Source organism: Cyprinodon variegatus, unplaced genomic scaffold (assembly GCF_000732505.1).
Source record: "Cyprinodon variegatus isolate N-32 unplaced genomic scaffold, C_variegatus-1.0 Scaffold6, whole genome shotgun sequence".
Classification (NCBI taxonomy): domain Eukaryota; kingdom Metazoa; phylum Chordata; class Actinopteri; order Cyprinodontiformes; family Cyprinodontidae; genus Cyprinodon; species Cyprinodon variegatus.
In genome coordinates, this window is record NW_015150459.1 from 1,962,744 (window position 1) to 1,977,639 (window position 14,896).

Below are 14,896 nucleotides of genomic sequence, written 5' to 3' on the forward strand. Positions count from 1 at the left end.
GAAGTACTACTGCCATCTGGTTTTAAATTGGGGCAAGTAAGAAAAAATAACAGTAAAGATGTCCTGATTTAGTCAAATCGTTTTTTTTGTTTTTTTTTTATAGAGTTTAGTTGTGTATTTAGTTTTGTCATATATGTCAGAAGGGTTGTATGGCTTATTGTATCCTGCTTTTTACGAATACTTTTATGTTCCATTTAAATGTTTAGTTTCCCATAATTCATCACAAATGGCCGATTGGTGACGTCGTTTGGCATCCCCCTGTTGGGAGGAGATAGGAAGAATTGCTCACCATCCTGAGCTTAGGGATAGGAGTCACGTTTGAGAAAGGTAAATGTATATATTTTTTGTCAGTTCATTGCACCCTGTAAACTTTGTCAATGGTATGTCATATTGTTGATTTCCATAGGATTAAACACGTTATCCCTGTGGTACAGTTGGTACGTGATGTAAACTGTCGACATTAGCATGGCTAGCTGACACTTTAGCCTAGCCGTTAGCTAAAGAGTTCCTAGCACATCTATGCCTGATGTAAAATATGTAGTTGACACAGCTTGCGCAATGCTAACAAACTAGCATGCATTTGAACACTTTGAACTCACAAGTTATCGAGAAAAAAAATCATCTATTTTTCCTGTAGTGTAGGTATTAATCGCTATAATTGTATACGCGGTTAATGTGGTTATAAAGCGGAATAATGTTGTAAATAAATTGAGATATCGATCTTGGCTAACTAACGGTGTTTGGCTAGCAACCTTGGTTTGATGACATTTGGACAACTCCACGAAAATGCTTTGTCAGACAAAACTTTGCTACATACAAAGTTGTGTTTATGAAATTCGCAAATATGTGTGTTTAAGTGATTTTTCGCGTTTTTTTAAGTTTCTAAAATAGAAAAGTTGTTTCTGGTGGTCAAAAGACGTTGGCATCTCATCGAAGGTTAAAAAATAATAGCAGTTAGTGAATGCTAATAGTGGCTGTAGCGGTACAAAAATCAATCAGATCATTTTAAGTTCAACCCCTCTTCGTATTGTTACACAACTGGCTTTAGAAATTTCTAGACTTTTAGTTGCTCCAGTCAGAGTTTCCTCCAGAAAAGAACCTTAGCCTCAGTGCGTGACATTAAAAGCTACCAGCTTTACGTTGCCCTAAATATATCTCCTTCCTTACAAGATTCTTCATTTTTTTTTCAACAAATTGTATTACTAGACACGTAGTTACTCAGCTTTCTGATAAGTTTATTATAAATAGAGAGTGAAAAGGCTTCCTATGAAAGCGAAAATAAGTACCCCCTGCTTGAATCAGCTGTTCATCCACATTCTTGTAAAGCTGAGATTAATCTCTCTATCAATAAACAGGCCTGATTGATTTCTTAGCCCTGGTCTTTACCTTGCAAAACTATCTGAAAATGAGTAAATATTTCTTAAAATAAGTGTTGGCCCTTAATCTTAGGTAAATAAAATGAAATGAATTAGTATTTTTGCCCTTTAAGTAAGATTGTTGATCAAAAGATGATGTACTTGAAATAAGAGAATGCAGATTTTGAATGTAGACTGTCATTAATTTGGGGAAGTGTCTCAATTATTTGCTTGATTCCAGGAAATAATACATTTATTTTAAGAAAAATTTACTTGGATTTCATTTTTTTTTTCAGTGTACGATTCAGTGTCCTGGATGTTCTTTTATTTCTTATCTTTGTTAATGATGATCACGATGGTGATAATCAAAAATAATATGTATTCTAGGAAAATATTCTTTCATTCATGACTTTTTAAAAAGTATGAATTCTTCTACATTGTCTGTAAACCTAAATGTATTTTTGAATAACATCATACTAATCTTCAAGCCTGGTTATTCTAAAATAAACAAAACCAAAAAATATTTTGGAGAGCCTCTTCCAAATTTGGACTTAATTGAACTCAACTTCTCTTGCATGATTTTTTTTTTTTTTTCTTTCTATTTTTTGGTCAATATGCCCCAAAAATCCTCTTTGTGTGGCTTAATGAAACCAACTCTTCAAAGATCAGTAGCCAAATTTAAGTTATCTTTTTAGTTGGATTGGTTATTATTTAATGAAGTCATAATTTCAGTGTTACTTTTTACATTTAATTATATTAATCTAATATGAAAACTATAAGATGATTGGAAAGATTTAAGTGTGCGGAAAAATGAAGATGAAAGCAGAAGAAATCGGGAAGGATGCAAAAATGTTTTCACAGGGTGATTGATTCTATCCGCAGGTGCATACCTTTTGCTTTTAAAATTTAGTCACTTTTTGATCGTTGAAAAGGCTGTAAATCTCCCCAAAGCAACTTTTATCTCCACACTGATTAAAAAAATATATTTTAGCCATCTTTCAGGCCACTGCATGAAATCAATAACGATTAAAAGCATGGACGCCTAATTAATGAGTTCAGACTTAATGCTGTAAAACGTCTGCCAGTTTAGATTGCTCATAAGCCACAGATTTAATATTGCCAGCTGACAATATAGATTTCTGTGCTTGTTGAGATGTTAAGACCGTAATAGCACAATTTGTTGCAGTACTGACACTTGATTACTGTGTTTTTGTTTTCTATGTACTGTTTTTAGTTCAAGAAACACTGAAAATTATATTTAGGGCATACTTCAGTATGTCTGTTTTAACTATCAAGCACACTTTTAAGTTGACATCAGTTCTATCTATAAACTTAGACTGTACCTTGAGAGGTTGACTTTGCAAAAACACAAAGGTAGGGATAGTCCCATTTCCAAAAAAGCCTTCCTGAAAAAAGAAGCCTGGCCCTCATTTTAGAATCATGTAATAAATCGATGATTTATTACATGATTTTGAAGTTAGATTCATGTCATGATTCTATTTCAACAAGCCTTTTCATAACATCACAAAGGGCTGGACAATTTAGCAAAAAATCAAAATTGTTGCAGGACTTTACTCAGGGTTTCCTCAGGTCATTAAAAATCATTAAAAGTCATTAAATTATTTTTTAAATTAAAGGCCTGAATTGGCATTGGAATTCATTAAATATGATTACTGTGGCATTTGAAATGCTTTAAAAAAAAAAAAAAATAAAAAAAAAAATTCCGCAAAAAAAATGCCAAAAAATTGGGCGGAAAGGAAAAACAAAAGGTCAGAAAAAAAGCCTGAAACCTGGAAAAAGAACGGAAAACGAGGAATTCAGGACATGGCTGCAGCGTGTCGACGGTAAAGATGAAGAAGGATTTTGCCGTGTTATATACGAGAGTCATAAGTACTTGATGGCATTAAAATTATTGCTAAGAGCATTAAAAGCATTAAATTAGAGTCACTCATTCCTGTATAAACCCTTTTACTGTAACTTTTGTATAAAAAAGTGCATACTTGTACTCGCACACGTGAATCTGCATGCTTGCTCCGATTCTTTCTTCCCTTTTGTGTAACTGCAAACCCAGTTTTCGTGAATTCCTGCCACCTAAAGAGTGAGAAGTTAAGTTATGACTGTTGTTGGGTATAATATGACCAAAAATAAGCATCTCTGCGATTTGCTAATTTTGTTCAATTGTGGTTGTATTGTAAAAGCAATTAATTGACCAGGATTGTGTATTTAAAAATGGTTCTAAAAAAACTAAATTGTTTGGCAATTGATGCTCTTATAATGAGATGTTTGAAATTTGTGGAAAAAAAACAAAAAAACATTTGTATTTGTTTTTAAATGCATAAAATATCGAGATTTAACAATGTTGCATTTTCATCATAAGAATGACTGCCTTGTAACCAACCTGTAATTTTCTCTCAGACATTCCTCAACATAAAATGGAGAATATGATCAAACAAAAAAAATCTTCAGCTTGGGTTTATTTCTATATCAATTTGATATCAATTAGTTTTAATTTTTCTTATTTGGGCTAATTCAGCATGTGCTTATTGATCAATTCTATTGAAATGTTGTATAGCTGTTTAAAAAAATAACTGACTGACTGATTTGAAAAGTTTCACTCCTTAATCACTCCTAATCACTGAGTGTGATTACATCATCATTATTATTATAAGTTCTTGAAACTGCAACTCACATTAGCAAATTAATGGCTACGTTTGAGCGGATAAATAAGTCAAGTAGTATAGTCACCACTCCAGCAACTACAATTGCCATCTGTAGACTAATAAATTTGATTTAGTGCACTATTTGCCTTTACAAAGACTTCCATTGTCGCTAAGCAAATTATAATCACCTAGAAGTGAGGCCAAATGTAATCTAGGTCTTATTTTTCAGGTAACACATTGAACTTTGCCAGCGTTTGGTCCTTCTGGCAAAGGAAGGGAAGGCATCTGGGACCATGAGTGAGAATGGCCCTCGAACAGAGGTGCCAATGTACTTTGAGGTGGAGGTGGATCACCTGGGGCGGGAAGATGAAGAGGAGGAAGACAAGGTCCACGATGACGAACTGATCGCGGAGCCTTCGTCCTCATCTGGTCGTGTGTACGACCGCACCACAGTGCTCATTGAGCGAGACCCCATCCGACTGGATGAGGAAGGCGAAGAGGAGGGCCATTGTGGTGGCGACGAAGATGGAGTCACCTTTTTAACTGAAGGGGAGGGGGATGCAGATGAGGAAGGATCTCTGGCCTTCATGGCTGACCCTGATGGGATGTCGCAGGGCTACGTGCATCACACGATTTCTCCCGATCAGATCCAGTTCACTATAAATCCAGGCTCCACCCCGATGCCACGCAACATAGAGGGCGCTACGCTCACCTTGCACTCCGAGTGCCCAGAGACCAAGCAGAGGGAGGTAAGCCCTGACAGATGCGTTTACTATAGTGTGAAGGAAGTATCGCTATGGTTTCCGTGTGATACATGTTTGTTGAGGTAGAGCCTGTCATTGATTGTTAGTGGTATACTTTCTGCTAAAGTAACAGCTTTGCCTTATTCAGCAATTACAGCTAATTGGTCAACTAGAGAGCATTATAGATTTTTCTGACTGTTTTAATTCTCTTCCAAATGAGAACTGAAGGAGGAAAAAAAGCATATTGTATAGCAGTGTCTCCCACTTGTACCCTAGCAGGTGTTCTGAGTATGTAGGAGAAGGCTCTTTTTTCAGCTCCTGGGTTTTTGTAATGATTTCACAAAAGAAGAGTTTGAAACAAACAGGAAAACAGAAACTAACCTGGTTGCTCATTTACCCTGTAAATCTCCCCACGGTTTTGGCTCAGATCTCAAAGGAAATGACTCAGGCATAAAAACATTATATAAGCCTAATTAACAAACTACAAGCTGCATAGCTGGTAGTGGGAATACTCTAACAATAGCCTAAGCAAATGCACTCACTGTACTCATCCTCTAAGGTATTTATTAAAAAAGGAAAAAAAAAATGTAAATCCCTTAATTGTCACAAAATGGGGAAATTCATTCTCTGCATTTAACCCATCCCCTTGGGGAGCAGTGGGCTGCCACAGTGGGGCGCCTGGGGAGCAATCAGGGGTGAAGGGTTTTGCTCAGGAGCCCAGAGTGCAGGCTGTGACGATCCAACCAGGCCCTTTCAACCTTCCTAGAGCACAAGCACACTGCTCTAAACCACTAGGAAACTCTAGATCCATCTCCGTAACCGTGATATCTTGCAGGCATGCCACATGCTGCCGAAGTTCTCGCGAGTCCAAGAATAGGCTTCCCTTTGCGCTTTGGCAGGAAACTGATGTGCATCCCTAGAAATTCCAGACAGACAGTGCAGAAGCATATCACCAAAACTGGTTCGCGACCAGACCCAAGCGATGTTTGATGTGTGCGGTTGCAGAAGTATAATTTGCCCTTTAGTCCACGTAGGAGATGCACACAATCTAGATCTGGGTTGGATTTCAAATTAAATCAAATAATTAATTTGTTATACCATATATTTGGTTGAGCTGTGATCTACAGTTTCAAAAAACATAAAATACATTTTATGTAATAAGGAACCATAGACTAACATGGCTGAATCAGCATCCTGGTTCTCCAAATACGATTCGGTTATGATTCCAGTATCTATTAGTCAAGCCTGTTTTCCACTTAATGCTGACACAAACTGTGATGAACCCTTATGTTATTGTTTAACTTCTTTTTAAAATGACTTTACCTGTTTTTAATTTAACAAAGAAAGACGAGTGATGGTATTTGGTGGACAACAGAGGAGCACTGTTTGGACCTGGGGTCTCTTGGTCAGTTTCAGATGCTGAAAAATGTTGCTGCACAGCCTTTAACAAACCCAAGTACAAGCAAATTTCATCAGAGTTGTTTCTTAACTGCCAAACCATTTTAGATTCCACTAGTAAGATCTTTTATTCGTTTTCAGAGCCTTATGCTTTACATTTCAGAGCCTTATGTGCCGCCTTGTTCTCTAAGGTCAGCTGTCCTTTTGCTTAAGCTCAGGGGGTTGGGGGGGGGTCCTAAACTTTGCTACTCTATAAAAGGCAGGGGGATTTCTCCCTGGTCAATTTTTAAGCTTTTTTTTTTTTAAACAAATATATTTCTTTCCGGCTTTTAACTCTTAGCAGGGATCTGATTTTATGTTATTACGATATTTTATGTTAGCCCTATCTTAATGTATTTTCTCTACTGATATTATCTATACTTGGCTTTTATCTGTGCAGCACTTTGCCCTTAAAGTGCTTTGATAATTCAGTTGGATTTATAGAGATAATCTGTCCCCCAAACTGTGTAGAGTCTGTTTTGTATTTCACTATGCAGTAATTTGTAGAAGTGTTCCTTTTGAAGGTTTTAAACTTTCCCATTTCAACCACAAATCTAAACATGTTAAGTAGAGAGGGAAATTAATAAAGAGGGGAAAGTAATAAAGAAAATATAAAGGGAAAGAATACATCACTTTTAAATGTTACTACAAATAGAAATTTGAAAACTGTATATAAATTTGTATTCAACAGTATTTACTCTGAGAACCTCACATTTAGCCTGAAACAATGAATGATGATTAAATGATTATTGAAATAATTGTCAAGTAATCGATTGCCTCGTTAACTGGAGTATAGAGATTGTAAAACATGTCTTTAGCTGCCAGAGCAACCTAAAATTATAAAAACAAAATAAATATTTTGCATTTAAGATATAAAAAACATTTTCGTCTGTCAATAGGCTCTATCCAGAACTCCTCGTGTGGACAAGTTTTAGTTTCAACTGGTTTAATTTCGTAAAAGTCTTCTGTAAGGAACCCTTGGTGATCCGATTATTACTAGAAAAAATAATAGACAGATTAATTAGTTTGCAAATAATCGCTAGTTGGAACATCACTTAACTAGTGGGGGTTTTCTACCTGTAATTTTTTTAATCTTAAAATTAATACAGCTATCCTGTGACAGCTTTATAGATTTTTTAGAGCACATAAATAAAAAAAAAACAGCATAGCAAAAAGCAAGGAACACGACAGGAAGATCAGGGAGTTTGAAGCAGGTATAAGTCAGACAATATCTCACATTTAGGAAGGTTTCAGAAAACATTTCAGTCCATCATCTATAATAAAGAGTAGAGGGGAAATCTACAAATAAAGGCCTCTACCTAACTTTACTGAGAGCATTTATCAGAGGAGAAGCTCTGAACATACACAGCTTAGGTGGGAGGTTGTTGATAGTTTTGTTAAATATACTTTTAACTCTTAAATACAATGTTGACAGGACTTTTCTAGAACCCATTTAGGAGCCAAGAAAGTCAATTGCTTTACATTAATTCTCTTGTGTATGTTTTGTAAAACTTGCTTTGTTTTTTTAAGAGATGCTTAAGTCAGCTCTATAAGCCTTAGTTGGTTCCAATACTTTATTTGCATAGATATTTGCTTAACAAATACCAGTCCTATATTACTTAGAGCTAACATTGGCAACAACACTCTTACTAATGCTACACATTAATAATTGCAATTTGGTTGTGTTTTTATATATAAATAATTGACATGCTACCATCTGTGGTGTGTGGAATAGTACACCTCTGGATTGATAAGAAAAACATTATCGGTTTAAACTTTAGATGATTAAACTTTATGACTTCAGAACTGACAGAGGGTTTACTTTCTTATGGCAGTGTGTGTATGGTGTATGTTTGATGTGCTGCAGCAGTGAGGATACGGGCCACCTTAGCATGTAGGGTTTTTTTTCTGCACATTAAACATTCAGCAACCTGACTAGCCCTGCTTCCATGGCAATTAGGCTGTAGTTATGCTTTAGTTCTTGGAAAACTCTAAGAGAAAATGCTGTCTAAGGTAGAGTTTATTATCAAGAAGGCGATCCATAATCTTTTTTCTCCTGGCTTTGTTAAAACAAGGGTTTGGTTGGGTTTTTTCCCTGAAAGGTGAATGGAGCGTTATTGTTTTTTCTGCCCTAGGGTGGTTGTTTGAAACCACCACACTGCAGTGGGCATTGTGCTGTAAAACAATATTGAATGGAGAGCATTAGAGGTTACTCATCATTGCTGTCATTTCTGCTCAACCACTTTAAAAACTGACATGTGGCTGAATCATTTAGTTCATGTCCCCTCTGAAAGGTCACACTGTCACAGATTGTCACTTCATTTATCATGGTCTGTTATTTTTGAGCTGAATCAACAAACAATTTACTAATTTAAGTTAGTTTTTTTGTAAAGTAAAAAGCAAATAGAAGTAATCAACCATTTATGAGGATATTATTTCATTAGACCTGATTATTGTCGTTCCTATTTTTTTTCCGTCCCATTCATCAGGTAAAACGCTATCAGTGCACTTTTGAAGGCTGCACTCGGACCTACAGCACTGCGGGAAACTTGCGGACACACCAGAAAACGCACCGAGGCGAGTACACGTTTGTGTGCAATCAGCAGGGATGCGGAAAGGCCTTCCTCACCTCCTACAGTCTCAAAATCCATGTCCGTGTTCACACAAAAGAGAAGCCTTTTGAGTGCGACGTGCAGGGCTGTGAAAAGGCCTTTAACACGCTATACAGGTGAGCTTACACACACCCGGACCGTGCCAGGTTTACACTTTATGTTGCTGTTGATACAGTGCTGGCACACGTTCCCGTCTCATTCAGTCGCAAACTCCATCACATTAAAGCCCAAAGCAGGTGGCTGTAATGATGACATTATGGTGTAAATCATTCATTTGGTCTGCTCTACAAAACATGTTTGTTTCTAGATAAATAAATATTTATTTGACATCCACAATCTAATAAATATCCTCATTAGTTATCTGCTCTACAGTGCCTTTCATACCTGTTGGAACTTTTTCATTTTTTACCATGTAACAATGACCAACTTTATTAGATTTTATTTAGGGATCCACCGATTTCAGGTCTCTGGCAGATGACAAATTTTTTAAAAGCCTGTCATGCCGGATACAAATTATTATTATTATTATTATTATTATTATTATTACTATTTTTTCTTTTTTTCAGTAGTCAGTTATTAGATCACAAGACGCCTTTAACATTTCTATCGTATTTTGCTGAGAGACATTAATCAGTATCTGTGAAACAATAGAAGCTTCTGAAATAATTATTCTCAAAATATACATCAAAGTTTGGAGCATTGTCAGTGAGGTATTTTCATACCTTTGCTGAAGTAGATATGATCAATGGAAAACATCTAAATATTGACCAATTAGTCAGTGCTTTCATTTTTTAAACAGATTATAGAATAAGCATTAAACATCTTATTGTCCACGGTTTAATTTCTCATCTGAAAATGGACTCGGTGTTAGCAGACTACATTTATCTGAACTGAAAATATTTAGTATGGATTCAGTTTTCAGTTCCTACTTGTGTAAAGCTGGTCTTATAATTATGAGCCTTCTTAATATTCATTATTTTGTGTTTTTGTCTTTCACTGTTGCTGATACGTTGCAGATTTCCCGAACTAGTAGTACAACTAGAAGTTGAATGTTCTAACAAAAGTCTATAGTCGTTTCAGAAAGTAAAGGTCATAACAAATATTCATTGCACAATGAACCATGTCCTTGTTTTTAGCCATTTGGATAATAAAACAAAAAAAATTCTGTTTGTCTGTAACAATTAAAATGATACATGTTCATTTTAATGCTTTCGATGCTGAGTTGTGCCTCCTTTAAGCGTGTAGTCTCAGTACGAGGTGGCATGGAGGCGTTGAGTCTGTGGTTCTGCTGAGCTGTAATGGAAGTTGAGGCCAGTTTGCCTGCCAACCAGGCTCTGTGACACTGTGGTCATTGAACCAGCTCTCAGCAGAGTGGCCAGGTGCCAAGTCCTGTTGTAAAATGAAATCAGCAGAAGAAAGCATGAACACCTGAGTAACACTTTGGCTTCTCAGACATTCCTGGCTCTGGTTTAGAAGTGATTTGAGGGTCTAATGCTACTTTTGAGGTCCATTTGTCTCTGGGTTGTGAATTGTAATCTGTGTATTCCAGCCTCCGTTACCTCATTGTGAAACTTCCCAAAATCTTTGAATGAATTTAGTTTCCCAATCCTCCTTAGGCCATGATGATCATTGTTCTCTGCCACCTTATCTGCTTGAAGATATTATTCTGTGAAACCTTCGATTTTTCTTTTCTGTGGTGGATGTTAATGATTATATTATTGGACATTTGGCAAGTCAACAATCTGCCAAATAATTGTGTTGGAAAATATTTCTTTATTGTCAAATTACATAAACTAAATTCAGTGTCTGTATAATAATCCAAATAACTAGAAACAAATGCGTAGAATATCTCTGATGAATCTAGGTAATTGAGTTCTTAAAATGAGTGAATAACTTTTGGATTCAATTCTAGTTTTTGAACCAATTTTTCAAAAACATGTTACCCGTTTAAGTTTTGTTTTGCACATCACAGCCTTTTTGCTTCTTTAGCTAATCTAATAGTCAGTCTTTCTGTCAATGTGGCTTCAGCTTCTTTGTGTCACAAGATTTTACCTGAGAAATCCATTCAATGCAACATAGATGGATTCTCTGACTTCTCTACCTTTTTTACCCTGCTCACTTTTTGTCACTGAGATGCTGTATTACTGCTGTCAGTGGGTTTGGACATTGCTCTGTTGAGTTTTCCTCTGTGCCAAATTTAAACATTAAGATTTAAATGCTTCATAGATATTTGAAATGAACTGAACTGTATAAGATTATGTGTTTCAGTCTCTTAAGCTCTCCTATTATAGGTTAGAAACCAACTTGTCTGTTTTTGCAGGCTGAAGGCACATCAGAGACTTCACACAGGCAAGACATTCAACTGTGAATCGGAGGGATGCACCAAGTACTTTACCACACTGAGTGACCTAAGGAAGCACATCCGCACTCACACTGGGGAAAAGCCATTTCGGTAAAAATCTCCATCAAAACCAAACTTTTTTATTTCTTTTCCTTGTAATGTTTTTTATGCTTACACGTGGTCAGCGTGGTCTGGTCTTTATTATAGATGATCAATAGTTTATCGTAAGGTGTTAGGTCAATTCTATGCTATTGTTTACAGTTGTGATCACGATGGATGTGGGAAAGCCTTTGCTGCGAGTCATCATCTAAAAACACACGTACGGACCCACACAGGTATGCATTTGCCTTGTTAGTGATACCTTTACAATTGTTTGAATGTAGTAATGTGACGGTCTAAGAAATACATAACCTTACAAAAATCTTCCTATCCTTTGATCTTTCCCACATTTGTCTAAGTACAGCGACACTCTTTATTGCATGTGTTTGAATTAAACTACCAACACATTGATGCTAACAACAAAATCCAGTGCAGCCAGATAGCAACTGTTAGGTGAACACAGTCTGTGTGAGTGATTTGATTGCATTATAAACACAGCTTGTTGGCTGAGGCCTGGATTTTGAATATGGATGAACTTTGGACAAGTGAGTTTAGAGCAGGTTGAAGTAGTTAAACAATACATATCTTCCAAAAAAGTAAAAAAAAAAAAAAAACAACAACTGGCCTTTGTTTTCTAAGTTTGAAGATGTTTCGCTTCCCATCCCTGAGAATCCTCACCTGCATACAAAATAATAGATAAAGCTTTTTGGAACTTTTTCAAGCCAAAACTGCTGACCCATATAGACATTACAACCCTCCAAAACTCACCGGCTTGGTGGAGACTGTGTTTTAATGAATGGTTGAAAATTAAATCTTATTTGGTAGCATTATGGTCTGGGAATCCTTTTAAATTAGCAGAGAAAAACAATCTGTTAACATCCAGATAATATTAAAATGTCAAAACATCAGAAATCTTGGTGCTGTTTAGCTATGACAACAGGGTGCAGGATAACTTTACGCCACTGGAAATCTCCCACTCAGTCCATGTTTAAGGAGTGGATACAGGTTCTAAGTTCAATGGCCAGCTATGAATGGGTCACCTATAGGGTGGCTGGGAGGGAAGACGTATTCAATGAGGTGTGGCGCCCATTCCTAGCTCAGTTGCTGAACATATAAGGATGTCTCCCTCTACTTACATTTAATTAGATACAGGAACAGGATTGCTATAATAGGCTTTCTAGGGTGTTTTAGTGTTGTCTTNCTTCCCATCCCTGAGAATCCTCACCTGCATACAAAATAATAGATAAAGCTTTTTGGAACTTTTTCAAGCCAAAACTGCTGACCCATATAGACATTACAACCCTCCAAAACTCACCGGCTCGGTGGAGACTGTGTTGTAATGAATGGTTGGTTGAAAACAAAATATTATTTTGTAGCATATGGTGTGGGAATCCTTTTAAATTAGCAGAGAAAAACAATCTGTTAACATCCAGATAATATTAAAATGTCAAAACATCAGAAATCTTGGTGCTGTTTAGCTATGACAACAGGGTGCAGGATAACTTTACGCCACTGGAAATCTCCCACTCAGTCCATGTTTAAGGAGTGGATACAAGTTCTAAGTTCAATGGCCAGCTATGAATGGGTCACCTATAGGGTGGCTGGGAGGGAAGACGTATTCAATGAGGTGTGGCGCCCATTCCTAGCTCAGTTGCTGAACATATAAGGATGTCTCCCTCTACTTACATTTAATTAGATACAGGAACAGGATTGCTATAATAGGCTTTCTAGGGTGTTTTAGTGTTGTCTTGTTTTGTGATTTATGTTAAATGTTGTAGGTCTGGCTTGCTATTGACATTGTTGCTGGACTGCTTTTTCTTTTTTTTTTTTTTACTCTTATTATTATTATTGTTGTTATTATTATCGCCTTGTTTTATGGTTATTTGTGTAGAGAAGACAAAAAAACTGGACAGTTGCTAAGTGCACACAGGATGTTTTTCAGATTCATGTTACTGTAACAAGATAATGGGTGCCCTTCTGTATCTGTCTGCCAAAAAAAAAAAAAAAGAAGAAGAAATCAGTTAACAGGAATAAATGGAGATAAAAGAAAACTGGTTAGAAACCTGGGGGGTTTCTAAAAGCAATGATCCTGATCAAATGTTAACCCAGAGCTCCGGTTGACTAGTTAGTTGAAATTTATGGAAGTTTAAAGCCTTTTTCAAGGCTCTGAAGGTTCTTTACTAACTACTGAACACATAATCAGACTGTCTGTGTTTCACATTCACTTCTTTTTAGGGGAGAAGCCATTTAACTGTCCTAGTGATGGCTGTGAGAAGACGTTTAGCAGCCAGTACAGTTTGAAAAGTCACATCCGGGGCCACGACAAAGGACGGCCCTTCACCGTCACCATCACCCACCCACACTCTGAAGTGAGTCATTGCACAGCAGCCTCTTGGAATATGAAACACCTATTAGCAGTTTGTTGCTGTCTTGCTTTAAAAGTGTGGGCTGTGTTTAAGAAAATGGACTCTGAACATGGTTATTTCTATGTGCACTACTACAGACAACATATGAATCAGGGACTGAATGTAAATTTCATTCAGTCCCTGAAAGCAGTTAATCTTTAAATCCTGTATCTTCTCAGTCACTTAGCCTTATTCAAATTCAGATTGATAGTATTTTCTTGTGGTAATTAATATACAATTGGTCAGTGTAAAGCCCTCATAGCTGGTTCCAGAACGTGGAGAAAAGAGCTAACATAACATTTGTGCCTCTTTCTAAAAGCACAGAGAGAAAATAAACTAGTCAGAGCATAGGTGGATTTTGACAGCAAAATAAAGGAACAAGATGAAGTATGCAACAACTTAAAAATACTTCTGTATTCAACTTTTGTATGACACTGATAGTGTTTCCTGGGTGAAACCCAGTTTTTATGTTTAACAGTAGAGGTTATAGTTTGGAAATATTTTCTTTTGTTTTTCTTCCCACTGATCCATTCCTGTTTCATAATTTCAGGATGCAAATCACTCGCTGTGCCTCAGTGACTTGAGTCTCATCTCTACAGACTCGGAGCTACGAGAGAACATCAATAATGTAAGTTTTGCTCTTGCCTATGTTTTTGTTGAATGTGGTTTAGATTAGATTAGATGATTAAGAAATGAATTTGGTGTGTAGACGGTTATTATAGTAACCAGTGACAGGATGTAGCTGGAACAGAAACAGGTCAGTGCATGAGCCTTTTTCATCTTCAATGGGTGACCTTCCTGTGATATGGTGTGTGTATAACTATATAGTTATGTTTGTTGTACTGGGTGGATCGTTGTCGCGATCACAGAAGTAATGGTTCCCTGTGATTGGTGGCCTTTCCTGGATATTTTTAGAGTTTGTTATTACTGGTTTTCATATTTCATTATTGGGATTTTTGAACACTGATATTCAGGCTTTGGAGTGTTTCTGATAAATTGGAACATATGCGAGGTCCTCATTTAAAACAAAGCCAGTAGGAAGGAAACTGTAAAAAGGCAGGTACTGCGTGAAGAGAATGATGAGGGAAAAATAATCACCTAACTAAATGAGCTTTTCTTCTACTGTATCAGCTTTTAGCTTCAAATAATTAACAAGTATTTAATCAATTACATGTTTAAAAACATGATGGGATGCATAATGAATTAATGTGTGTTCTTATGTTTTAAGATATACCTACATTAAA

General features: G+C 36.5%; 1 protein-coding gene across 1 annotated transcript in view; it reads left to right on the forward strand.

The window, feature by feature from the left end:
* Positions 1–161: 161 nt before the first annotated feature.
* The window catches only part of mtf1 (metal-regulatory transcription factor 1), a 19,571-nt gene continuing 4,836 nt past the window's right edge, over positions 162–14,896 (forward strand). Inside the window, exons 1-7 of the mRNA XM_015375297.1 lie at positions 162–327; positions 4,245–4,764; positions 8,685–8,923; positions 11,128–11,259; positions 11,410–11,483; positions 13,483–13,616; positions 14,203–14,280. Coding sequence (XP_015230783.1) covers positions 4,309–4,764; positions 8,685–8,923; positions 11,128–11,259; positions 11,410–11,483; positions 13,483–13,616; positions 14,203–14,280 — 1,113 coding nt within the window. The 5' untranslated portion in view covers positions 162–327; positions 4,245–4,308. The remainder of the gene's footprint in view (positions 328–4,244; positions 4,765–8,684; positions 8,924–11,127; positions 11,260–11,409; positions 11,484–13,482; positions 13,617–14,202; positions 14,281–14,896) is intronic.